This window comes from Notothenia rossii, assembly GCF_949606895.1.
Source record: "Notothenia rossii genome assembly, chromosome: 3".
NCBI lineage: Eukaryota > Metazoa > Chordata > Actinopteri > Perciformes > Nototheniidae > Notothenia > Notothenia rossii.
This window is the reverse complement of record NC_136901.1, coordinates 70,199,077-70,226,823: the sequence shown is the minus strand read 5'-3', so window position 1 is coordinate 70,226,823 and position 27,747 is coordinate 70,199,077. Positions and strand designations below refer to the sequence as shown.

The 27,747-nt window shown below is 39.6% G+C and overlaps 1 protein-coding gene across 1 annotated transcript; it reads right to left on the bottom strand.

The window, feature by feature from the left end:
* Window positions 1–728: 728 nt before the first annotated feature.
* LOC307032367 (homeobox protein MSX-2-like) lies at window positions 729–27,533 on the bottom strand. Its single transcript, XM_079670274.1, has 5 exons — window positions 27,112–27,533; window positions 23,776–23,864; window positions 22,385–22,503; window positions 3,764–6,235; window positions 729–3,134 (listed from the first exon to the last, which is right to left on the bottom strand). The coding sequence occupies exons 4-5, from the start codon at window positions 4,206–4,208 to the stop codon at window positions 2,692–2,694; spliced, it is 888 nt and encodes a 295-aa protein (XP_079526400.1). The 5' UTR covers window positions 4,209–6,235; window positions 22,385–22,503; window positions 23,776–23,864; window positions 27,112–27,533; the 3' UTR covers window positions 729–2,691.
* Between the last annotated feature and the right edge of the window lie 214 nt (window positions 27,534–27,747).

Genomic DNA, 27,747 nt, shown 5'->3' with positions numbered 1-27,747 from the left:
CAGTGACACTCAAGTGGTTGCGAAAAGCTATGCAAAAAGCAGAGATTTAAAGGAAAGACATCTCCATGAGCTGGAGATTATAAAGCAATTATTAAGGAAAAATTGGAGGTCAAACTTACTTGTTCTATGGTTTGAAAAAAATATATATTCTACAGTTCAGCCAAAATCAGTCATTTTTGTACAAAACGTAATCTTACATTTATTAAAGCAGAAAACACTGTGCAGGAGAACATGAGACATTCAGACTAAAAGGACTTTACATTGGGTAGATACACACTTGATTTGATTAAGTTTGACATATTGTTATAAACCGAACTTCAGAAAGCATTTTACCACGGAACGAGGGGCATGATTTTGTCCTCTATCCTACGCTGGAATCAAGTTAGGCAGGAGTCTCGTCAGGGTCAGTATGCAGAAGAGGAAGTATTGCAGTGACCAAAAACGGTTTTAATTCTCATATAATCGTGTGAGTATTATATTAAGTCTCTTCCTCTACAAATGTTGCATTATCTATTCTCAACGGAGGTCAGTCAGTATAATGAATAACTCCTAAGGATATTTCCATAAACATATTGCCATTCTTCATCAATTTACTTGTATATTTTGCAAGGAATTGGATTTCCTCTACTTTCTTTCCCAGGGTTTCACTTGGCAAACATCTGAAACAGCAGGCTGGGGTTATGGGGCAATCAAAGTCATTAAAGACCTCACTAACAGCTTAATGCTGACTTTCAATTCAGAATGGGGGAGCAAATGGACTGTGAAATATGTGCTAATGGTAATAAGCGTTCGCTTACAAAGTGAGAGAGAAAAAGAGACGGATAAATCCCTGTGCTGTTATCACTGAGTCTACACATATCCTTTCACAGAGCCATAAACATGGACAAGGACAATTAAACCAGGGACTGCAAAGGGACAGCTTGGCGTAATACTGTGTTACAAAGTCTTTTTAAAAATACAAAATACAGCTCACATATAACAAAACACGTAGGCTCCAGGGTGTCCAAGCGCAAACTGAAAACACACGTTTGTAATTAAGACCATGTGAGACGTGCTATTTCAAAGAAAACGTAATTTTTTGCAGACGTAATTTCACATCTTTGGAGGACTTTGGCTGGATAAATATTCGTTAGAGTGCAACACCTCCCCATTAGGGCCACCCAGATGAAGATCCGTCTCCACAAAACATACAGTGGATCCTTTTCACTTTTTCAGTATACCGTGCTTTCATCATCAGGTCGCGTATACTTCAATGGTACCTTGAAGGATGTAAACAGAAACTCAACATAGCTTTAACAAGTTTAAAAAGGAAAGCAAAGCACTTTGACTCAAACAGCCAGTGAACACATTGATAAGATGCAATAATAACTGTTGTTCTATCGACAAAACAAAGGTATTTTTGTTCAAATTTGGTTAAAAAAACAACAGAGGGTCAATTGTTTAAGACTGCGTTTGCTACACTGTTATGCCAGAATGATTTACTGTTTTAGTATCGGCGATAAATCAGCTCACATTACGCAAAAAACAAATGTTTTTTTAATTATAGAAATTAGTACTGACTCAACAGTCTCTAAACTAAAAAAGCATAAGCAGTATAAAACGGCCAATCTGCACAGCTATGAGCAGAACAATTATTTGTATCCAGGATTGAACAAAGCTGGCTATATTGATCGTTTTCACAGAACACACATTTCACAGAAGGAAAGGGGAAGGTGTAAACAGTAACATTAATTAAATGGGAAATGATGGTTGATGTTCGTATAGCTGCTCTACCTAAGGTGAACCATAACACAAAAATATTAACAGAAAAATCAATCTAGAGCTGACAGCACTGCGAGGACGGAAAGGCTTAAAATATCACCCCCCTATACTCTGGGACTGGGACTGCAAATGTTCTGGTTTTGTCCCTCTGGCATAATGTGTGGAAGAAACATAGCTTGCAAAAATTAAAGAGTATGGTACTAGATGTGAAGTATAAATGAAAAGGTCAGAAGCAGAGTGGCCACCAGAATCAACTGTAGAGCTCAAAACACACAAAAATGTTTTTGTCATTAGACACGTGCATCCAAGGCTTGAGCAATAGAGGAGATCAACAAGAGAACACAACAGGGTCAATCAACTGTTTAATGTAATGTCAAACACATAAAATATATATTGTTTTAGCATTTAGATATGCATCATGATATAAACGACTCTAAGGGCTATCATAAATAAATATGAAAAATGCATTGAAAAATGCTTTAGCATGTGTAAGAGTGCACTTCACAAAACCAAAATTCGCCAAGTAAAGCCTCTTTTCATTCTAATATAAGTATAAAATACAATATCCCTGCATATTCAAGGCCAATAAAGAAAATATGTATTTTCCTTTAAGCTGGAAATGCAAGAAGAACAGGGAAAACAAATCGAGATAGCTACTATAAATTCAATCTGGTATTCGTCAATAATGAGACACATGGCCTGATCAATATTCCTTTCATAGCAGTGACCCCTGCTGAATCAGCAAAGGAGGATCCTCCAGATGCTTATCTTTGTAAGAGGGCATTTACAAGACCAGATAGTCATAAAGCTTCAGCTCCACTTCAGGTCCTTAATCAGGGCTTTTATAAGGTGCATGAGTTCAGCAGACACTCTTTTCCTAATGTTCTCCCCACCCATGTACATCACCAGTGTCTATAATGCTGCTTCTTCTCAGGAGCGGTGGTGCAGGCTGTGGCCGAGCTGCGAGGCGTACAGATGTGCAGCAGGGAGAATGGGGCCGCGGCCGTATGAGCAGCCCAGTCCGTAGAGAGCTGCTGGTCCAGCCTGCAGGTGAACACTGAGGGGAAAACCTAAGGAAGGGAAGCCTGGGGGGAATGACGCTTTGGGCCCAATGCCAGCCGCTATTTTGAGTTTCTCCACGTCGGCCTCCTGAAGCCTTTTAGCTTTAGCTCGTCGGTTTTGGAACCAGATCTTGACCTGGGTCTCGGACAGTGAGAGCGAGGAGGAGAACTCGGCCCGTTCTGCGATGGAGAGGTACTGCTTCTGACGAAACCTTCTCTCCAGGGCCAGGAGCTGCGCAGTGGTGAAGGGAGTGCGAGGCTTACGGTTGGTTTTGTGCTTCCTCAAGGAGCAAACTGCTGGACCGAGCTGCCCTAAAGGACATGGGGAAGATGTGAGGCTGACATTTTGCAGAGCACCTTTCCAATAGTTAAATATCTAAAGTACTAAATAAGGGCTGACATTATTATTTGTATATATGTATTTAACAGGAAATGATTCGACAAACATGTTGATGCATCTGAATTATCAAGAGAATTGCAAAACATGGCCTCAAAAATATGTTTGATGCTTTTTTATTTTTTATTGAATGTCACTTTAAAATAGTCTAAAAGAATAAAAAAACGAATCAGATTTTTTTGTAATCCCCATGAGCAGCTTTTAACATACAAACCACAAATGAGAGGAAACATATTTAAAAATTTAGGAATTAACCTATAATTGTTTACGGTTCTGCCTTTCATATGTGATTTTCCGTGTGAAAAAACCTCTGAACATTTGAATTGTTTTCTTATATGTATTACAACTATGGGAAATATATCTCACCTTAAATCTATCACTTGTTAACTTTTATTATCTAAAACATGACAGAAAATTGAATCCTACCTTGGATGATTTAAGGCACCAAATATATATTAACGATTATTATTATATTATTAGAAGGCATTATAACCAGTAAACGCCTATTAATACATCTTTCCAGACCTCACCCTGCATCACTTACGCTGTGGTGTTGACATCTTAATGGGGCTAGGTATCCAGGACACACAGTCCCCTCTTCCCGATGGTTCTGATTTCATAGATAGGCCTACTAAATGTTGAGGAAACTCCTCCGGCCTGTGCGAGTGATTTCGAGGTTTCCTGTCGGTCGCATGCAGCGGCCTCGACATGAGCGCGTCCACGCTGAAGGGCAGGCGCGACACCTGCTCCGCGCGCTTATTCTTCTCCTCGTCTGTAGCGTACCGGTCCCTCCGGTCTCCAGGGGAAGGCATGCTTTCCTCTTCAGGGCCGGGGTCGATAACTAATTCCAATCCAGCCAACACATAACTTTCTGTCACGTAGTGCAAACATGCGGGCTCCACACGAAGACAAAAAAACTGTGAAGGAGTAAGTTGACAAAGTTGTGCCGGGGAAAAAAACTTTGGGAGGTTCTCGGGAATTTCAGTCATGTTCAGGATTTGGGGAAGGCTTTTGATTGGACGGGATCACTGCGGGGGCCACACCCCCAACTACACAGCCGGTTAGCTGCACATCAGTAATTATGCAGGGAGATGATTGTCTTAATCATAATTACCGACAGTAAGAGACTGTATTCAATTCACTCTCCACACTGAATATGCTTAGCTCGCTTCGAAAGTACACAGGAAATGAGTCCTGATGGATGTCCTGAATTTCAAATGCAAGGGACGAGATGGAGGCCTTGAATTTTGTTGTAGAAAGCGTACTAATATAAGTAAATCAATCCAATGTCCTCTCTATGCAGCTGGTGATGGCCTGCTTTCTCTCGTTGCGTCAGTGTGACATCTGAAGAGCTACATTTCCACTTAACAAAAGCTGACAGAGCTCATTCAAGCCCGAACTCGTTGGACCTGACAAAACAATTGCGATGGTAATCAATAAGAATCATGGAGCTTTAAAAAGTCAAATCTCACTGAAGAGAAAACACACACTTAAATGTGAGAGCCAGTTTGGAGATGGATTATGGTTTTGGGCAGGCTTTAAAATGACTGTCATTACATTGTTGTTATTAACACCTTGTAATTAGGTCTGTGGAATCCGGTTCTTTTAAGCAGGATTTAACGGTAATGATGGAAAATTGCTACCTTCCTGAGGTGTGTGGCGCCCGCTGCGATTAGTCCCAGTCTCTGCTCTATTGGAGGAGACAGAGGCGTCTCATGCCCGTTTGAAGCTCGTACCTGTAGGGCTCCGGAGTATTAGGAAACATCATGAGAAGTGCAGCCTCTCCTCTAACCACTGAGATTCTGAGATTCAGTGTTCATTCAGCCAGGGAAAGACTTGCACAGCTGCTGATGCAAAATTAATGTGCTTTTTGCATGTCCTCTGCTCCGAGTTTCTATTTTTACTTTCATGTCTGTCTCCTTGTCTACCATGCAGGTCTATCCTAGAAGCCCACACATGTAAAGGCCACCTGTGCAGTGACTGCAGTGTGCTGTCCAGAGCTCTGTGATCTGTGTGCCGTCTGTAATCTGTAATCAACAGGATTACAGCGGCATCAGGGGCTCGGCTGCCCAGAGCCTCAACATTAGTCTCCATATGAAGCAAAGTGCACACACAGCAGGAGCTCCCTCCACTGTAAACACATGCAAATCAATTAGGGGCTTACCTGTCCTTTAAGTGTCCTTCCTATAAGAAAACCTTTCCATTTGATAATCGTCTTGTTTTATAAATCAGTAATTAACAACGCAGCTTTGACTCCTTATTCTGAAATACTGCAACATTGCATTTGACAAATATATTGTAGGATAAGGGAAAAAACAGAAACAAAAATGGAATATATTGAATATATTTTTAATTCGACCCCAGTTTCATAGAGTAAATTAAGAGATAGATCATCATTGAAATTGCTAGTCCAACACATTTTTGCAGCTAAACAGAAGTAGACTTTTCTATCATTTGAGGGTGATTGAGCAGAGCATAAAATGCCCCCTTTAATCTTTCACCAGTGTAATCTGTCTTTGCAGTCTTTTTTCTTGGGCAATCTGAAGCCAGAGTCTCTGTATGTGGCCGAGCAGCATCAGACCAGAGAGCGAACGTCCTCTGCTCAAATTGATTGTCCCTAACACCAATTACTACTGCTCTCTCTTCTGCCTCGCCGCACCTGCATTACACATAAGCACATGGCTCAAAAGTGTACAGTTTGCAACCGGAAATATTTATTTTGTATCAACACAAGTGCATTTTACGAGGACCTACAGACACATAAGATTCTAAATCAGCAGAAAAGTTCATTTAGATAATTATAAATGTTGATTCCTGTTCTGAATACAAACAATTAGCGTCTTATATTGAAATAATACTCAACACTATTTTAGTGAGGATTGGGTCTGTTTTTGCCACAGCGTTGTTTCGAGGACATGCTTCATGTCCAGAGAGCGCCCGCCACACATAGTATGCAGCCCACACACTTTCTTATTGCAGCCATCACGGGCCAATCAAGACTGACACCATACTTCATCTGGAGACAGTGAAAATAAACAACCCATAAAAATAGAAAAATTTCGTTTTAAGTATAGGTGACTAAGGATTACAGCTATAAGTAAAATGAGCTTTTAAGATGTATTCTTAAATCTAGAGAGGAGGTCATTCGGGGTGCACTTTGGCCAGATGAGGCCTGTGTTATAAAGCGGACTCCCACCACTCCCAGAACTGTTTACTTACAGAAGTACGGTGGTTACAGTTTACTTTCTTAAAACTGCACTGTTGTTCTACATACAGAACAGTACCTCGCCACTTTGCAAAGCATTTCAACAGTGAAAAGCACAGAGAACGGCATTAGTTTGTGTCGGGTGCCCTTAAAGGCAATGTGAGCGTCCATTCCCATTGGGTAACGGAGAATTGTACACCCGGAAGTAAGTATTCCCCTTACTGTCGATTGATTTTACAGTCATATCTGCACTACTCATCGACTAAAAAACTCCCGATTATCCTTGTTAATTACACAACATTGATTGGTTTAAATTGTGCGCAATGCTTTTGTATTTTTCCCCTTCGATTCGGAGAAACAAATATTTTTTCGGAGTAAAGGATGGCAGAAGACACTACACTACCCAGAATCCCCATCGTTTAGGACTACGCCATGTGCTCTGTTTGACAAACCCCGTGATTAGTTCTCAAGCTCTGTGATTGGTTGACCTCCAAATGCATTCCATATGAAAAAAAACGTTTCGTAAAAGATAAAATCATACTTTATTCAGCAGTGCTTGCTTTACTCTTTGAAAGTCATCACATGAATGCATTGTAATAAATGGTTCGGCTGCATTAAATATATTACACATCTGTCGTAGTTCTTTATTTTTATTTATCTACAGAGATCGGGCTCAGAATAGACCGGAAACTATTCTTTTACCGTTCAGTTTGAATTTCACAATAAAGTTAGTAGTAATATTTTGTTTTGATATTATTGTTTTTTATTAACTACTAGACCGCTGGGTCATGTTAAGAGACCATCTTTTCTGTGTTGCTGTGGGGTTTTTCCATCGCTTTTGTGTTACAAATATCAAAACAATAACTAAATATATCCGTCGTAAACTAAACCAGAAACAGCAGTATATTTTATTTTGTTAACACTGTAAATTTGACAGCTTTTTAACCCAAACCACCTACTGGTTAAAGCACGTTATTACACGTTTAGAGTAATGCAATGCAGGTAGATTGTGTTGCTTTTTAATGACTGTTTAAAATGCCTTTTTCTTAATGTCTTTTATTATTATTAACTACTTGTTACTTGTTGCTAGGGACGCTGCTATTGATATTGTGTTTCGCAACATGTTCTCTATCTATGGCACGTCTCTACTGGGAGTTGTAGTTTTAAAAGACGTTTTCGTATTTCCCAAGTTGCCAGTATACTGTGTACATCCCTGGAGGTTTAGGGGATAGGAAACACTCAAATTTAAAACATATAATTAATAAATTGGTGGAAATTGCTTGTGCCCATAATGGGCAGCATTAATATATATACCCACATGCCAGCTAAGGTCAGAAGAGCTTTATTTAACAGCTGGTCTTATGTTTGTGACCCCTCCTGTTGTTAACTGATAACATTACATTACATTACATTACATTAATTGATAAGCCTAAAACATGCACTTTTGCAAATATGGCAGTAGCCATTGATCATCTTAAGATAAGATATACTTTATTGATCCCAAGTTGGAAACATTTGTGTTAGATCAGCATGTGTAACAGTTGTAAATATGCAGTGGTGTTTATTTGTAAATTATTTAGTCTAATCACACAAATTCTGTGTTTTATATTTAATGATTCTGTGTTCTTTATTTATTGATTGTTCAATACCTGACAAGGCCGGAGATGAAATATCTATATACATCCTATAAGAGTATAATCATTATGTATAATATCAGTTAAAATAAGTGCATCAACATAGTTAACATTGCTGGAGGTATGCACAAATATTGATAGATGTCTTGTAATGCACTATTGAGGAACCTGCGACCCAAGTTTTTCATTCATTGCATAACTACCCAGTTTGTGAATATAATATGTCAATAAACCTTAGAAAATCTTGAAATCTTGAAAGGGATGTGCAAAATAGTCATTATATACAGTCTTTAATGAACTATTAGTAGAGAATAACGAGTAATGAATATACTTTATAGGGATCCTATTAATATCTAATAATAAAAATAATGAAATTCAATAACATGCTTTAACCACCAGGTGTCCCTTTCTATCAGCTGTGCACCTTTATGGTGTAAATACAGCCTATATCTACCAATTGGATCAAATATAAAAGTCAGCCGAATTAGTGTTGATCCTGCGAAGAGACGTATTGTGTGAAAAGAAATGTAAGATGTTGTTTAATTGCTGATATATTTATGATCCACGTCACGTTTTCAGTGTTGGTGGCAGTTCCTCATGTTTGTCTAGAAGTCTTCTCATCAGGGCGTTATAAATAGAGAACTACGGCAGATATGTAATATTTAAGTCAGCCGAACTGTGTATTACAATGCCGTTATGTGATGACTTTCAAAGAGAAAAGCAAGCACACTCGGAATAAAGTATTATTTTTTTTTTTTTAATGTTTTCGGTCTATTTGTTAATGACGATGTGATGTGAGACTGGAATTGCACAGGGGAAAATAACGTATCTTTAGATGTAGATTTTGTTAAACTAATACGTTTGCGCTTTGGACCAATACATTAACGGGGAAGGGGGTAGCAATAAAGATAACACCATTAAACAGTTACACAACATAACAGAAATAATATCGATAGCAGCGTCCCTAGCAACCACCTTGGTAACAATGAAAACGTTCTATGGACGCAATTTCCTGAAGTAATCTTCGTAATAACTAGCAAACTAAAGATCATGTACATCCACTGCACACATAGTCGGAAATAACAACTCATATTTCTCGCATCAAATGACATCAAAACGCATTTTAATGGCCAAACTAACTTTAAAATAGGCATTTTCCACCGAGAATAAAACGAAGTTCGGCCATGTTTTTTTTTTCTGCAGGGAGAAATTTGAAGATCACGTGACATAGGGCCTTTCTCACTTCTCTTATTTTTAATTTCCTCGCTCCTCGGTCTCGGTCTCACCGGAAGTTGATTTGTCTGCGCCATCTTGAGTAGCCTCCCAATGGCCTTAGGACCGAGGAGCGAGGAGCGATAATGGAGGAGCTATAATCGAGGAACCACCAGACCATCCTCCGATGAAATCCTCAGACACTCGCCCCGCCCCCCTTACTGTGTATCGTGCATCACAAATGGACGTCGCTTCACGTGACGCTCCGGAGGAAAAGACGTTCCATTGCTCTTAAAACTAATTTCCCTGCTTCTCGTGGTTTCCTTGCGTCCCTCCATGCTTCCCTGGTGGGAGGGACTAGTCACAGGGAAACGACGCAAGTGAGGGAGGCAAGGAATCCATTTAACCGAAGTGAGAAAGGCCCATAGACGCCAGCCATTGGAATGAATGGTGAAAAAAAACGGGGTTTGTCAAACAGAGCACAAGGTGTAGTCCTAAACGATAGCTGGGGATTCTGGGTAGTGTAGTGTCTTCTGCCATCCTTTACTCCGAAAAAATATTTGTTTCTCCGAATCGAAGGGGAAAAATACAAAAGCATTGCACACAATTTAAACCAATCAATGTTGTTTAATTAACAAGGATAATCTGGGTTTTTTTAGTCGATGAGTAGTGCAGATATCACTGTAAAATCAATCGACAGTAAGGGGAATACTTACTTCTGGGTGGACAATTTTCCGTTATCCAATGGGAATGGACGCTCACATTGCCTTTAAGGGCAGCCGACACGAACGAATGCCGTGCTTCCATGAGCGTCAAATCCCGCCGCAGGTGGGAATACATTGCAATCAGTTGAAAGCTATTTGCGTCCCTTTATGAAGCTGAAGGAGCCTAGGAGCATCAAATATATTTAGCTATAGGTTCTCATGGTTTATGTGCTGTATTGCTGGAATGCAAACCAACTGTACATTAATGAACATTATTAGCCATACAAGGAATAAGTTTGCAAAACATGGAGACAGAAAGTTTGTCAAGAGAATCAGTACAATGCTAACTTCAGGGTTCATACACTTTTTCACCAATGATTTTCAATGACTTTTCCATGACTTCTCAATGACCTTTACCTAATTTTCCATGACCAAAAAAAGTACTCTCAGCGGTACCACTGAAAATTGTTTATTTTAACATGGAACAGGAAAATAAGGTCAGTTATGAAAAATGCTGTGCCTATCTAAAACAAATCAAATAGTTGGCTTACTAGCTTCTACATGCTAAAGCAACTAAAATCTCTCACCAGCAAAATACCTCGACAGTTAAAACCTTTTATGTTTCATTACTATACGATACAGTATTTATTGTCATTATTAGGGATGCACCGAATATTCAGCCACTGAAAATTATCGGCCGAAAATGGTTAAAAAGGCCCTTTCGGACTTCCGGTTGGGCATGACGGAGTAGAGACGTGCGTAGTTCTGCTCCCGCAAACTTTTGTGCTGTAACTTTTCTGAAGCCCATAACTTTTCTTTAACTTACATTCAAGTGAACATTAATATTATTCCGCTCACAACGCCACCATAGTATGCCGTCCAAATTGGCGAAAAGCAACAAAAAAGAAAAAACCGCCGGGACCGATAGCCCCGAGCTAGCTAGCAACGATCTCAACATGGCGGACATGGCTAGCCTCCTTGAAGACCACCGTAGAGCTCTCTCTGCCGACTTTAAGTCTGCCATCTCAACTCTTGAAGCCAAACTAGACCGAATCCAAGCGACTGTGTCAGACCACGGGCAGACAATTGCTTCACTCGAGTCCAATGCTAACTTGCAGGACGAACGCATGTTAGCCCTGGAGGCTACTTGTGCTACGCTAACGGACAGCAATGCTAAACTGGTGGCCAAGGTCACTGATCTCGAGTCCCGCAGCCGGCGCAACAATATAAGAATTGTCGGTTTGCCAGAATCCATTGAGGGCCCTCATCCCTCGACATTCTTCCCGAAGCTGCTGATGGAGGTCCTTGGTGAGGGCGTCTTTGATTCGCCGCCGGAGTGCGACAGGGCCCACCGCTCACTCACCGACAAGCCCAAGCCGGGACAGAGGCCACGGCCGGTCATCATCCGCGTCCACAGGTACCAGCAGAAGGAGAATATTATCCGTGAGGCCCGGGCCAGGAGAGGCAAGCTACAATACCAAGGTACGCCCCTCGCCATCTACGAGGACTACGCACCCGAAGTGATGGAACAGCGCTACAAATACCGAGAGGTGATGGCGGAGCTTTACAACCTAGGGCTCAAGCCAGCCCTGCTGTTCCCTGCGAGGCTTTCCATCGTATCGAAGGAGGGAGGTAAGAAGAGATTCTCCTCGGTGGCAGAGGCTAAATGCTACATAGCATCCATTCGTCCTGACGCTGAATCAGTCTCACGCGTCTGATGGGACGTTTAGTAAGAGACTATTATTACTTTTTTTGTATTCTGCTTTCATGGACACTTTTTGTACATGCACTTTGGCCGCTCTGGTATTTGCACTGATAGTTTGAGCCTAGTGCTGATATTGCAATGAACATGAATGTACCTGCTACTGTTTACACTACATGGGACCCAGGTACTTGGACTGTTCTGAATGCTGTTTGAACTGATTCCTTCTATGGGTTTTAACCCTTAAAGTGCAATTCTATTTTGTTTTACTTGATCTCTGGGCCTTATTTTATTTATGTATGTTACTTGAGATCTATGTCAGTGCCTTATTGCCCCCTGCTATGCTTATATTGGTAGGCTGTTTACCTATCTATGGATGTTAGTATAATTGCTATTTTATGCATATATATATATACACTTGAGTTTTTTGTTTTTTTGTTTGTTCACTTGATACTTTTCCGTGTTACAATGGGCTTCCCGCTTTTAGTATAGGGAACGGGACCCCGGAAGATAAGTTCTGCTGTTGAGCTTTGAGCTATAGCGCTCAGTCAGGGTTTGTATTTGCGATGCTCCGGGTATGGTCACATTTGGGTTTATGGGTTGTGTTTTGTTTATGGTTTGTCTATTTTTGCCTTCGCTTGTTTTTTTTGTACTGTTTTTTCCCCTTCCCCGGTCTTCTTCTTCCCCCCCACCACTCCTCTCCCCTCAGTCCTCGGGAAGCACAACGTTTTCAGACCACCTTCATTAGACTCCCCATATGACTAACAGTATGACGACTGCTGGCAGAAGTGTGCGCCTGATCTCCTGGAACACCAGAGGAATGAACAAAGCTATTAAAATTGGTAAGGTCTTGACTCGATTGAAACATCTTAAAGGGGACATTATATTTTTACAAGAAACACACCTTAAAACGTCTGACACCCTTCGCATCAAGCGGGCGTGGATGGGCCATTACTTCCACTCAAGATTTTCTAGTAAAGCCAGAGGTGCTGCCATTATTATTCACAAGAGTGTGATGTTCGTACCAACAAATACTATTCTCGACAATAATGGCCGCTACGTCATAGTTTCAGGTGTCTTGCAGGGCATGCCTGTAATTTTGGTTTCTGTTTACGCACCCAACTGGGATGATGACCAATTCTTTATGAACCTTTTTGCTAAAATCCCGAACGCAGACAATCACCGCATAATCGTGGGTGGAGATTTTAACTTGATTCAAGATGTGCATCTCGACAGGTCATCCCTTAAACTTGGCACTCTCTCAAAATCCGCCAATGTAGTCTCAAATTATGCAGCACAATTAGGAATCTCAGACCCTTGGAGATTTAAAAACCCTCAAAGTAAAGCTTTCTCTTTTTTCTCACACGTCCACCACACATTCTCGCGAATAGATTTTTTTCTGCTTGATGACAGCTTGCTACACCTTGCCAGCGCGTGTCAATACCATCCTATAGCCACCTCAGATCACGCCCCTGTATCAATTGACATCCACTTCCCTCTTAGTGTTACTCCCGCTAAGTTGTGGAGGTTCAGTTCCCACCTGCTGTCAGATGACAAGTTTAAGGACTTTGTTAACTCTCAGATTCGTTTATATATCGAAATTAATGACACTGCTGACGTAAGTTGTGGAACAGTGTGGGAGGCTCTCAAAGCCTATGTTCGTGGGCAGGTTATATCGTATGTTTCCAAACTAAGAAAGGATGAAAGGGTTCGGCTGTCGGCAATTTTGGAAGAACTTCTCCGAATTGATGAAACGTATTCCTTCTCCCCCTCACCAACCTTATATAAAGAACGCATATTATTACATTTGGAACATGACCTTTTAATGACGAGCGTAGTGGAGAGACAACTGAGGCAAACTAAGCAGCGCTTTTTTGAACAGGGGGACAAGGCTGGGAGGCTTCTGGCTCAACAGGCTCGGGCAGTTAACGCTTCCAGATTAATCCCCAAAGTAAAGTCGCCCGAAGGCAATTTAGTCTCTGACCCGATTGAAATAAACAAGTCTTTCTTTGAATTTTATAATAATTTGTACACTTCTGAATGCCCCACAATTGGCACAATAAACCCAAATCCTCTTGACTCCTTAATTTTTACCCCAAATTGACGTAGTTAACGCAGGCGGAATGGGGGAACCCATTTCCACTTTAGAGATACAGGAAGCCATCAAATCTATGCAAAATGGGAAATCCCCTGGTCCGGACGGCTTCACAGTCGAATTCTACAAAGCATATTCGTCTCTTTTGGCACCAATTCTAGCAAGGATGTATAATGATTCCCTTAAAGAAGGCAGATTACCTCAAACCCTGTCCATGGCATCCATCTCTCTACTATTGAAGAAGAATAAAGATCCTACTCTCTGTGGCAGCTACAGACCAATTTCTCTCCTAAATGTTGATTGTAAAATACTGGCTAAGATTTTGTCCCTCCGCCTCCAACTCGTGATACCTTCTATAGTTCCGCTTGACCAAACAGGCTTTATGATAGGGAGACACTCTTTCTTCAACACCAGGAGGCTACTTAATGTTATTTTCTCGCCCCCGTCCAATGTCCCCGAAGTCATAGTTTCACTCGATGCGGAAAAAGCTTTTGATAGGGTGGAGTGGAGCTACTTGTTCTTCATTTTAGAAAAATTTGGCTTTGACTCAAAATTTATTTCTTGGATTAAGCTTTTATATGCCTCACCTTCTGCATCGGTAAACACAAATGGCATTCAATCGTCTGCTTTCCCTCTCCAACGTGGGACACGCCAGGGCTGCCCGCTTTCTCCCCTATTGTTTAATTTAGCCATCGAGCCTCTAGCTATATGGCTCAGAGGCCATAATGGGTTTGAGGGCATCACTCGTCATGGTATAGTTCACAAACTTTCCCTTTACGCGGATGACCTTCTCCTATACGTCTCCAATCCTGTGTCCTCTCTCCCTCCTATATTGTCAATCCTTGAGCAGTTTGGTCGTTTATCAGGCTACAAATTAAATCTCCAAAAGAGCGAACTATTTTTTGTAAACCAACTGGCGAAGACACTCCCCCCAACCGCTTTTCCCTTTAATATTGCATCAGATGGCTTCAGATACTTGGGGGTGTCCATCACCAGCTCCTTTAAAGATCTGTTTCCCAAAAATGTTCAACCACTCTTAGCTAAATGCAAATCGGATCTATCTAGGTGGTCTTCCCTTCCCTTATCCCTTGTTGGCCGTGTCAATCTTATTAAAATGGTAATTCTGCCGAAATTCTTATATCTCTTCCAGCATATCCCAATTTACATCAATAAATCTTTTTTCACCAGTCTTGACAGTCAACTAAATGCGTTCATTTGGGATGATAAACCCGCCCGACTTAAAAAATCAATTCTTCAGCTCCCCAAGTCGGAGGGTGGCTTGGCACTCCCGAACTTCCGTCACTACTACTGGGCCTCTAATATTAACCGACTCCTTTACTGGATTGGCCCCAAGACTCCTAACTCCAGCCCACCATGGGTTCACATGGAGATCTCCTCCTCCTCTAGCTCCTTACACTCTGTGATTTGCTCCCAACTTCCCGTAATGACGCACAAAATCTCAGTCAACCCAATTGTTACCAGTACTATTAAGATTTGGCTTCAATTCAGAAGGCAACATGGCTTACACAGAGCCTCAATCCTAGCTCCAATACTAAATAATCACTCATTCTCCCCATCCTGCTCGGACCCCACCTTCCGTATGTGGGCTGGTAACGGGCTTGTCACAATCAGTAATCTTTACAAGGATGGGGTTTTCTCTGACTTTGCATCCTTGTCAGCCAAATATCACCTGCCAAATAGTCATCTTTTCCGCTTCTTCCAAATTAGACATTTTGCTCAAAAGCAATTTCCCCATTTTCCCAACCGCCCCCCTGAGTCAGGAATTGACCAGTTTCTCACCCTTGATTGTGACCAAAAAAGGCTGGTATCTACTATTTATGGAAAACTTGCCTCCTTTGACCAAGCCTCTACTACATCTGTAAAAGAGTCCTGGGAGGGTGAGTTGGGTGTAGACATATCTGACAGTAAGTGGAGGGACATTCTTCGTTTGGTGCAAACCTCATCTATCTGTGCTAGGCACGGTCTAATGCAGTGTAAGGTGCTCCACAGGGCTCACTTTACCAATGCTAAACTAGCCAAAATATTTCCTCTTAGAAGCGATGCCTGTAACAGATGCAAGCAATCTCCAGCCAATCACACGCATATGTTTTGGTCATGCCCCAGCCTGAATGCATTCTGGTCTAGTATTTTCAAAACCCTTGAACAGGTCCTTAACACACCCATACCCCTTAACCCTCTAACTGCCTTGTTCGGCATCCCCCCAACACAGAACATTCCCACCACGACCCAGCGGGTCATCGCCTTCACAACCCTGCTGGCCAGGCGTTCCATTCTTCTGAAGTGGAAGCACGTTTCCCCGCCCACACATGACAGGTGGATACAGGAACTATTACAGTGTATTAATCTCGAAAAGATACGATTTTCACTTCAAGGATCCCTGACACTCTTTCATAAGACCTGGACTCCCTTACTACTGCTAATCAATGACCTGACAATCAACCCTGATGCTGATGAGTTGTGAATGAACCCGGTGGGGGGGGGGGGGGGAAGAGACCTTCACTTCCCCCTTTCCTTATCTCCCTAATATCTCGACCATTGCTTTGTTTGTCTTCTCTGTTTCCTCATGTAACTTGCAGTACCATTATTTCCCTGGTATTTATTTTTACTGACTAAAAACATGAAGAAGCATCTGTATTTTTATGTAATTTTCAGTTATTGGTCTTCGTATTTCATGTCATTTTTATCCCCTTTTATTTTTTTTATTATTATTTTTTTTATGTTGGTGTTTTGTAACTTTTTGATTGATGTCTTGTTTATAATGTGATCATAGCCCATAGGGTTGAGGGTGGGGGGGTGGGGTAACTATTTAGTCTTCCTACAGACCATCTTCTCTACGTGTGTACCTAATGTATTGCAACTGTGATGTCTGTCAAAAAGCCAATAAAAAGATTTTGAAAAAAAAAAAAGAAAAAAAAGAAAAAGGCCCTTTCGGTTTTAGCACCGAAAAAATATCACCGAATGTCAGAGAACAGGGTTACGTTGATTATACTCCGCATATTTGTCCGGGTGTTTTGATTTCAAGTGGTGGAGTAATCCCGAAGTGGTGAAAGTCTTTGCAGTTACACCCCCTCGAGAAATGTCAGCTGAATATGTTTTACAAATCGCAATCCGCGCCTCTCTCTCTGATATTTTTAAATATCTCCAAGCGGAAGACATGTTGGCTGTGAGCCAGCCGCGAGCATGGTCGCGCGCCGTGCTTGTCACCGCGTTTTGATTACGTCACCACAACAACACGTTAGGTTACCAAACTTATAGGTGCATTTGTTGTTGTTGAAGGCCTGGCTGTTACAGTCTTTATTTACACTATTTTGCTGCAGGCCTACTGGCCTAGATGTTTATGCAGTTTTAAAGCACCTTGGCTTTGTTCTGAATGCACTTTGTTGTAGTTATCCTACAGAGAAAAGAAAATGCACTTGACTTGGAATTAATGTACTGTAATGCATTCAAAAGTGCTGAATAAATGTTTTATGGACCCATAATAGTGATTATTATTTAAGTTAAGTTTTGCCATAATCATGTCTTTTTCCATAATCAGGTAGCTCAACAACATTGGTAAATAATGTATACATTATATATATATATATATATATATATATATATTTCTATTAATCATTTTCGGCCTTTCGGCATTTGGTTTTCGGCCAACTGTTTTCCTATTTTCGGTATCGGTCACCTCTAATCATTATGGTATTACTATTTCGGCGATTAGATCAAATATAAATTATATTTTATGCAACTTTAGTTACATTTCCATGACTTTTCCAAAACTTTGGGGAAAATATTGTTTTCCATAACTTTTCCAGGGCCTGAAATTAGCATTTTGAATTTCCATGACTTTTCCAGGTTTTTAATGACCAAAAGAACCTTGTAACTTGGGTGCTGAATGAAAAAAATCATTCATTCTTATTAATCGTATTTGATATTTATCGCTGATTTAAACAATGGATGAAAACATTATTTTTTCAGAATGTTCCATTGGTGATGACAAAGCAACATGGGTTTTAGGAATAAGCCGGCCTATAAGGTAACAAGTGGACAACTTTTAGTTAAACCAACTTTACACAAGTGTTCAGTCAAGTGCGATTTAGCCCAGAAAAAGGTTCACAGTCTCTTATACCCAAAGTCATTTGCAGATAAGTCTCAGACCAAGACAATATGTCAAAAGTCCAGACCCAGAGGATAGAATACCATATCAAGGTGGACCAGCCATGGAGCAGCAGATCCTTAAGAGGGACTCTGAGTCCTGGATCTCAACAAGGAAAAGGATGGTCTCTCTGTCAAACTCAAAGAGCCCAGGAACCTGCTGCAGAGAGACCAAGGTGATCCCCAAATAAACACAACCATTAAAACAGCGCATCTTATGAATAAACAATCAAGTACAGATACAACCAAATGATCCGCTCTAAACATTCATAAAGCCAAAAAAAATATTATATGTCAATCAATTCCTTGAAAATAAACAGCACACTTTAAAAATAGCCTACATAAAAATACGGTATTAAAATAAATACTGTATTTGTACCGTATTATTTTGTGTGTGTTTTCACGCACACGCACGCACACGCACGCAAACACACACACACACACACACACACACAAAAAGCAAAAGGAAACAAATTACTTCCTCTTGCATTACATTTGACAGCCACTTCATAATCTTTCTCTAACCCCCCCCCCCCCCCCCTTCAAACACTTTTGTGTGTTTCATCTCAACAGTTATTCAAAATATGTTTCTTTACATTTATAGCAAAGATACATGTAAATTATTGGCAAAAATACACATGTAACATTCACAAGTGTTGAGGACATCCTGATCGGTCCATGCGTCTTCTGTTACTCTGCAGATATGAGCAGAACTAAAAGACTCTCATTATTTACTCAAACACTTCACAGCAGTTTGCTCTTGGCTTGAAAGGGGATAATGCCTGTTGACTCAATTAAGGCCGATTAAACTCTTTGACAGCACTTGTTTTCCTGCTAAATTTAACAACCTGAACATTACCAGCTCCTGTTACCAGCTCCTGTTTCTCAGATAGAGCTTTTACAGTCAGGATGTGGTGCAGTAGGTGTTAAAACAGAATCAATCACCCAGACTTCTCAGAAGCAGAAGCTCCACCACACTACTATCTAGGATGCCAGCATTTGAATAAACCCAACACGCACTACAAATCTATGCAAAATGGGAAATCCCCTGGTCCGGACGGCTTCACAGTCGAATTCTACAAAGCATATTCGTCTCTTTTGGCACCAATTCTAGCAAGGATGTATAATGATTCCCTTAAAGAAGGCAGATTACCTCAAACCCTGTCCATGGCATCCATCTCTCTACTATTGAAGAAGGATAAAGATCCTACTCTCTGTGGCAGCTACAGACCAATTTCTCTCCTAAATGTTGATTGTAAAATACTGGCTAAGATTTTGTCCCTCCGCCTCCAACTCGTGATACCTTCTATAGTTCCGCTTGAAACACTTTTGTGTGTTTCATCTCAACAGTTATTCAAAATATGTTTCTTTACATTTATAGCAAAGATACATGTAAATTATTGGCAAAAATACACATGTAACATTCACAAGTGTTGAGGACATCCTGATCGGTCCATGCGTCTTCTGTTACTCTGCAGATATGAGCAGAACTAAAAGACTCTCATTATTTACTCAAACACTTCACAGCAGTTTGCTCTTGGCTTGAAAGGGGATAATGCCTGTTGACTCAATTAAGGCCGATTAAACTCTTTGACAGCACTTGTTTTCCTGCTAAATTTAACAACCTGAACATTACCAGCTCCTGTTACCAGCTCCTGTTTCTCAGATAGAGCTTTTACAGTCAGGATGTGGTGCAGTAGGTGTTAAAACAGAATCAATCACCCAGACTTCTCAGAAGCAGAAGCTCCACCACACTACTATCTAGGATGCCAGCATTTGAATAAACCCAACACGCACTACAACCTCAAAAGCGGCTGGGAATCAGGCTTTGCAGTCTAGAGTTGCAAAAACAGAAGATGACTTTATACATACATTAAGTCACAATACTTAACACGCAACAACATGCTCATTGCTTTCTTTTTGCAATGGTCCTTCCCGGTGTCTTTTATAGGTCTCCTGTCCACCACATTAGTTTCTAAGCAGATCTTGTATAATACAACCTTTTGTTCAAACTACAGAACCTCCCGGGGCCTCTGTCCATGTGGACAATGCAACACACTGCCGGTCAACATGCTACACATGTGGTCTGGCGGTCCAGCTGCCACAGTCTGCCAGTCACAGCTCTGATTAAAAGGCCTGTTTAACCGCTAATCACTACTCCTACAGCAATTTATCCTCAATGCTGTAGAAACAGTCCCATAAACTGCCTGTTTACTGATTCAAAACCACAGCCAACTCCATTTCCTGAAGAGCACAACAGCATGTGGTCTACAGGATTTGAGTTAAAGCATCTTCAATCTCATGAATCGAGCCTGTTTTGAGCACTCAGTATTTCAAAGTAACTTAGTTGTGTTTATTAAGGGGGTTGATAATACAGTGGTCTTTAAACCAGCTGTGCAGGTTTTGCTGCTGGAACTTTAATATTAATATTAAAATAAGTTTTAAGTGATACATCTCAGGTTGAATCAAAGTTGTTTTGTTGTAGGGATCCTATGCTGAGGTGCCTGGTAATGGGTCATCTGGAATATTCACATCAGGGACCAAAGGAGTCAAGCTACAAAGCAATGTCTTTGATGCAGTAATTGTGCTATTATCTATATAATCAAGAATTAAGGGATTCAAGGAATTATATAATAAACCCATAAACATTGAAAAGCAACATTGAAAATATTCGCAGCTGTTATAACCATGGGCCCTTCCCTAAAGACTTCAATGGTGTGTGAGAGTTCTGATAAGGCTGCCATGTTGTGTTCAGGGCAGAAAAGGGCCAAACAACTGGTCTCTAAGCACAGAGGAAATGAGGCTTATCAATCTAAACATTGAGAAACTGCAGAACATTTTAAAACAAATGGCCCATGGTTTAACAGCAATTAGTTGGCTGTTAAAATAACCACAGCCATATGCTGCAATATGATGTTGTTATCTAAATTCTGATAAAAGGAGTAAAGAAAACACGCTCATCTCAGAAAGCCAGTTGACTTTATTGAAATCCAAAATAAAAGAGTTGCCTGTATAACAGTTACTAAGTTAATGAAGCAGCTTTTGTAACTAGACATGCAGCCAAATGAAGTCAGCTTTTACAACAGTCTACAGTAAAATTATCTTAGGAACATATTTCTTTACTTGTATAACAAAAACACATGCCACTTCTTTAAATAAAATATGTAAGAAAGGTTGTTTGTTTTTTTGCCACCACCCACTAGTTCAGACATGTGTTAGTTTCCTAATGTAACTACGAAATTGACTAGTGACAAGTCTGAGTGGATCTTAAAAAAGGGGCAAGTCCACACCTGAACTACCAGACTTTGATATTATAGGAGGTGGTGCCCTCTGGTGGATAATTAAAATACTTTTATCTAAACAAAAGAGATAATATCATTCCTGCACCATGCTGTGCTATGGGTTGGTGGACTCAATACCATAAATAATCATGCATCACAACTTTAAGACATATTGAAGAAACATTTGTAGTGTTAGTATACTGTTGATGTGTACATAGGAAATGAAATAAGCACCTGCACAGTTACATTTAGGTCACCTGCCACCATGGTAGATGTAGTTAAATAAAGAAATATTACTTTGAAAAAAGCAATTACTAAATGAAAATTAGGGCCATATGATATATATTCTATATTAATAGTGTCTAGTACCGTTAGCAGATAAAAAGATTCAATGGCTGGTAAAAAATGTTCTACACCTGCCACTGTTTGACAAAATCATTGTAAAACAAAAAAATGTATATAAAGACTATTTATTTTATTGTTTATAAATGTAATTTAGGCCAAAGAATGTTTGACCGTGGTTAATGTTAATTTTGAAATGCAAAACCTCACAAAATGATTATTTCATGTACAAACATGATGGGTTTTTTGGAAATTAAAACACCTATCTTTCTCAATAAATGTAGACTTTGGGATATAGCAACCCTCTGGAGTTATTACGCAGCCCAAAAAGGAATCTTATTCTACAGATTTATAATGATAATTGTAGTAGTGTAGCCTAATTTGTATTTACCACAGTGCAGCAATACCAGGTTTAAACAGAACAGAATAGACGTGCAAGAAAAATAAAGACTTGCTGCATTTAAATGTTGATTTAGAACTTGGTATAACCAAAAATATGAGATACTATACTGTCCGGACACACTTACATTGTGGAACTGTAAAATACCAGACTCATTTGAATACAAATGTATGCACACAGATGTAAATATGGTCTCTTAATAAAACAAAACAACAATGTTATATGAACAGTTTGTAAGAAGATTGTTCTCTTTGGCAATACATTCTTATGCAGATTACTTTATGTTCTGGAAAACACAAATATATATTGTTGTAACATTGGTTTTCAACATTCCATGCTAAAGGAACTAAACGTTTCCATTGGTAAGAACTTTGATGTGGAAGAATACGAAAGTGAATGTGTTTTAGATCAAATAGGGAAAGTGACCTGCTCTGGTTGTGGGACGTGCAGCCTCAGTTGGCCTGTCAGACAGAGGCCAGTCTCTGTCTGATCAACTGGTTCTCCTCCAGCATCTTGGAGATGGTCCTGAGAACGGCAAGCTTGGCCTATTCAGGACAGGGTGATGCATTCCAGGGAAAAGAAGGTGTGGGTAAAAAAGATGTTGGTACTTTGGTTCACGGATACTGTTTTGGCCAATTATGCAAAAAGTAATGTTCAAAGGCCACTTAGTCTAGGAGGCGAATTTGAGTATTAACTCGCGTATGTTGAAGAACTCCAAATATCTTGCTCGTTCCATTCAAGTGCTTTATTAGGAGGTTCAATGGATCAGCTGGCGGCCCACTGCCGACTTGCAACTTTTGCACGGTATTTAAACAAACAAATCCAACAGTCGCACGGATGTGTGCGGTCAAAAACCTGTTCCAACTTCCTCTCTAGACTTCCTGCTGTGTCACGCTGGCAGCGTCATTTATACCTGAGCACGCTACTAAATTCTGCTTTCTATAAATAATAACAAAACATAAAACTAGAGCTGTCCATAAGCAAAATACAACATTACAAAAACAGTATAATTCATGTTCAATTGGCTCACCAAACCATCATTAATTACCATAACACAATGTGCCTAAATGGCTCTTACAGATACTGAGGATACAATGTAAATGTGTGTCTCTACTGTATGGTGGATGAGGAGTTTCTGATCAGCTGACTTGTTACCAAGACTTTTCAACGCAAATTGTTTGACTTATGTCATAATAGAAAAGAAGAAGAAGAAAAGCACAGGAGTTTACTGCTTACATTTAACAATCACTCAATAGTCTCACTAAGTCATGCCAGGCAGCCATTATTGTTTTTCCTATTCATACCTGTGGACTTCCTACTCTGAAATGTCTTCTATGAAAAAGGACTATGGATGTAATCAAACTCACTTTGACTTGTATTGGCTAGTATTAAAGTACCAGTATTGAAATTCAAAACTGAATCAACATCTTGTGTTATCTTTACGAATATCTTTGCACAAACAAATATCACACGTGTGTGTGCTGGTTATCGAAGACAATGATTAGCCTCTAGATAGTTTACGTCTGGTGATTCAAAATGAATTGATTGCGGCACACAAGATTAATGTTTGACTCCAAGTAGATTCAATATACAGCAAAGCTCAAAATAAACGGTAAGGGCCCGTAATAATGCTCATGTTTATCTTTATGAGTAGGACACACCTCCTAACCTTTCGAGGTTCGTCACCAATACACTTATTATCTACAATTCAATATGAGTTCAACACCATTTTACCTTAAAAGGTTTTTAGTATATTTCTTTTTTTTTCTTGAATGTCTTCTCCTATGCACATTATGTATAGTTTTTAAAGAGCCTACCTTTTCCTTCTCGTTTAATTCTCTGCTGGTGGGTCTTTGGGAGAAGAAGAAAACATCTCTAACCATCGAGTCAGAATTAGTTCCAGCGCCTGAAAAACAAAGTAAATGTTAAAATGAGGCTTCTGCTTACTACCCACAATAAACCATCTCTTAGCTTATTTAGGCTTAGCTTTGACAATTTAGACGAAGCGGGTCTGTGTTTGATTATTTTTTTCTAGCTACACGCCTTTGCTTGAGATAATTTAAACCACAGTCATCCAGTTTGATGACTTTGACCTTTAGAAGGACATCTGAAAAGGTTTTAGTGATAATAAAAATAACAGCCCTGCTTTCAAACAGAATTAACTCTCAGGCTTCACACAATAACTGATGAAAACAATTGAAGCAGGGCCTGTGCAGCACCAGCAGTACAACATTTAAACCAAATGTTATAATATATTATTCTTTGCAAAGTAGTTTGTTGCGGATTTAGGAGACTGTACTGAACTGCAATGGTCCTCAGCCTTTTTCAGTGTGTGACATCTTACAATTCTGACCCCCAACACTACAGGTCACAGCCTTTGTGTAAACATTATATATAATAGTCTAACCAAAGTGTTGCCTCTCCTCTCAGTTTGTCTTACCTTGCTGATTCAGTGGCCAACAAATGTAGCCAGCAGTAAAAAATAAATAAAATGTGCAGGTACAATGCCCATAGATTACAACAGTGGTTCTCAAACTTTTTCTGTCATTCCCCACTTTGAACAGGTGGGCCTTTTCAAGCCCCACCTGTTCTTCATCGCTCCAATAAAATGGTAGGCCAAACTTAAAATTGTCAAATGTATAGTTCTATAACAGGGGTCTCCAACCTTTTTTAGGATGAGTTATACTTTCAAAAAATAAAACAAGTCGTGAGCTACTTTTACTCCTCTTTTTTTTGTTTTTTTGCAGTGTATATATTTAGCACATTTGAACATTATTATATGCCACCTTTAACCTTTGTCTGCTGTTTGGGTCTGTGGGACCCGTTTTTCAATGTTTACTAAAAGAAAATGTATGCAATTGAATTATTTTAACCTGCTTTATTTGGTGGTGGACGTCACATCCTCTAGGGGGGTCCGGGGGCATGCACCCCCAAGAAGATTTTTTTTTAATGTTGAAGTTAAATGCATCAATCTGGTGCACTTTGAGCTAGGGCTGCTCAATTCATCGTATTTTAATCGCAATTACGATTTTGGCTTGCAACGGTTATGAAAACAACATAATCGAAATAAAACTATTTTATTTTTTTTAAATAGGTTTTTCAGTCGAATTATACTTAAAGTTCAGGGTAATCAACTGTTAAAAACATACTTTTCAAATTATTTTCTTCAATAAATTGATGTTTTCAAAGTAAATGGTTAATCGTTTTTAATAATCGTGATATCAATTATTGACCCTAATAATCGAGATTATGATTTTTGCCATAATCGAGCAGCCCTACTTTGAGCCAAACATGAATTTATGGACACAGCTCTCAACACTCAGATGAAAGGGAGCTGTATACTTTTCAATAATCCATACATCTTTAGAATATGATCACAACAAATCATTTAAACTTGTTTATTCTTATCTTATGTTACCTAGTTAGGATTCTTTCTTTTTATTTATGCATATTTTACTAATCCCTCCCCTTTTAAACTTTTTAATGTCCTATAGTACACATTGGAATGATTTCTTACTTTATTTTTTACAACTTTATTAAATAGATAAAGGTTTGCTCTCTCTCTCTTGCTCTTTCGCTCTCGCTCCACATTGCTTTTCTTCCCGACTGCAACGCTGTTGTGTGTGTCTGTGAGAGCGTTTCACATGTGTGTATGAGAGATTTTTACCAGAGCCTGTCTCTGAGGGCCTAAGATATTCTACAAAATAATGTTTAAAAACATTAAAACAAATTATATTTTTCTTTATATATATTTTTTAAATATGTTTTTAGTAATATTTTTCATTAGTTTTACCAAAAATAACTTGATTAAATTGTATTTAAAATAACATTTCCAAAGAAATAAATCCTTTGAATCTGCCTATTCAGTTTCTGTTTGAATGTGAAGGGTTAAATGAAAGAAGCTCGTCTCTGCGAGGTGAAGACAGGAGCTGTTGGACGTCCAGCTATGAATTCACAGAGGGCCCAGCTATAGTAACTGAACGAGAGTAATGTCAAATGACAGTACAATTGACCAATCATATCTTCCCTCTAAATGGGTGGGCTTTATTATCGCGGACTTTATGACAAGTTCCGCCCGCTGTGAAACTTTTCTTGTTTCCATAGCAACAACAACTGTCAACAGCCTTAACTCGCCTTCAAAATAAAAGCATGCCAAATTACACAAATTGGGTTATTTACAGGTGTTGCTTTGTGTGGTAGAGGGTCGCTGTCATTGATGCGTTTTGCACCCCGGGCGGGCCGTTGTTTTGATATTCCACCAGTGGGAAAAAAAAAAAATAATAATAATAATTAAAAAATATATATATATATATATATATTTTGTATTTCGCGACCCACCTATCACATCTCTGCGCCCCACCAGTGGGGCGTGCCCCACACTTTGAGAAACGCTGGATTACCATAAGTACTCCGATCTTGTAAAAGTAGAAATACCAAAATGTAGGAATACCCCGTAATAATTAAAAGTCCTGAATTGAATTGTACTAAAGTCAATGTACAACAGTATTGGCATCTACATATACCTAAAGTACCATAAGTAAAAGTACTCACTATGCAGATTTCAGAATAATATATATTACATGTTTTTTATAATAACTATTGATGCATACTATATTATAATTATTGATGCATACTAGACAGAGTTATTGATGCATACTAGACAGAGTGTTATCAAAGCTGGTAAAGGAGGAACTCATTTTAGTTGACTGTATTCACTGCTGGGTAAAATGTGAAAATAATCCAGGTGTAACTAAAGTCTTATTTAAGTCTTGTTCATGTGTTTTATCATTAAAGTAACAAAAATGACCTACATACATGTAGTGAAGCAAAAGTAAAAAATGTTCCTCTAATGTTAGTGGAGTAGAAGTACAAAGTAAAAAATTGAAATTAAAGTACTCATACCACCGAATATAATCAGTGTATCTACCAAATCTAACAATTGGACGGTAGATACACGGATTGAATATGACTTGAGTAAATGTACTTAGTTGCATTTCACCACTGATAACCTCTCAGATTCTTAGAACTTGACACTATATTATGCTTCCTGGTTCACAAACAACACAGATGCTGCTAACTAGCTAGCTAGCGTTACGGCTAACCTTGCTAACTTGAGCTAACCATGTTTAAGCTAACATTGGGAGCAACATTACCTCCTCCGATAACGGTGCTCTGGGTTTTATTTGTGGCGTCCTCTTTCATCCATTGTTTCTTTTTGTTCTTCTCTGGCCTCGTGTTGGACAAAGTGCTGTTATTGACTCTTTGCAATTTAACTTTTAAAAATAGTCGAGTTTTTTCATCAATGACGTTGTCCCTCTTGTTCCCGCGCTTGATCCGAGAGGGGAGCTCAGTCCGGCCCGGGGTCTGGTCCGGTTGTGTTTCATCTTTTTGACTGGAGCCCAGCTGTGAGCCAAAGTGGGGCACATATATTGACCTAACAGGTAACATGTTTTCCCCTCTAAACTCTACTTTAAAGTTTAATGGAAGGTATCAGCTTGACCAACTGTCAGGATTTATTTATTTGCCTGTCGCGCTGTCAGCCAGCAGGTGACAGTATCCGGGTACTAAAGACACATTTATGTGAGTCAAATTGCTAGATTGCTACGCATCGCATGTAAATTGAACCCATCAGTGGTAACAGGGGCGCAGATAGTGGGCGTGGGGGGGATACGTCCCAACCAATTTCATAGGGACACTGATCCGTCCCCCACATTAAAAAATATATATATATAGATATTTTTGTTATTTGTTCACATGATCGTTGTAATATGCATATGTAATATATAGAC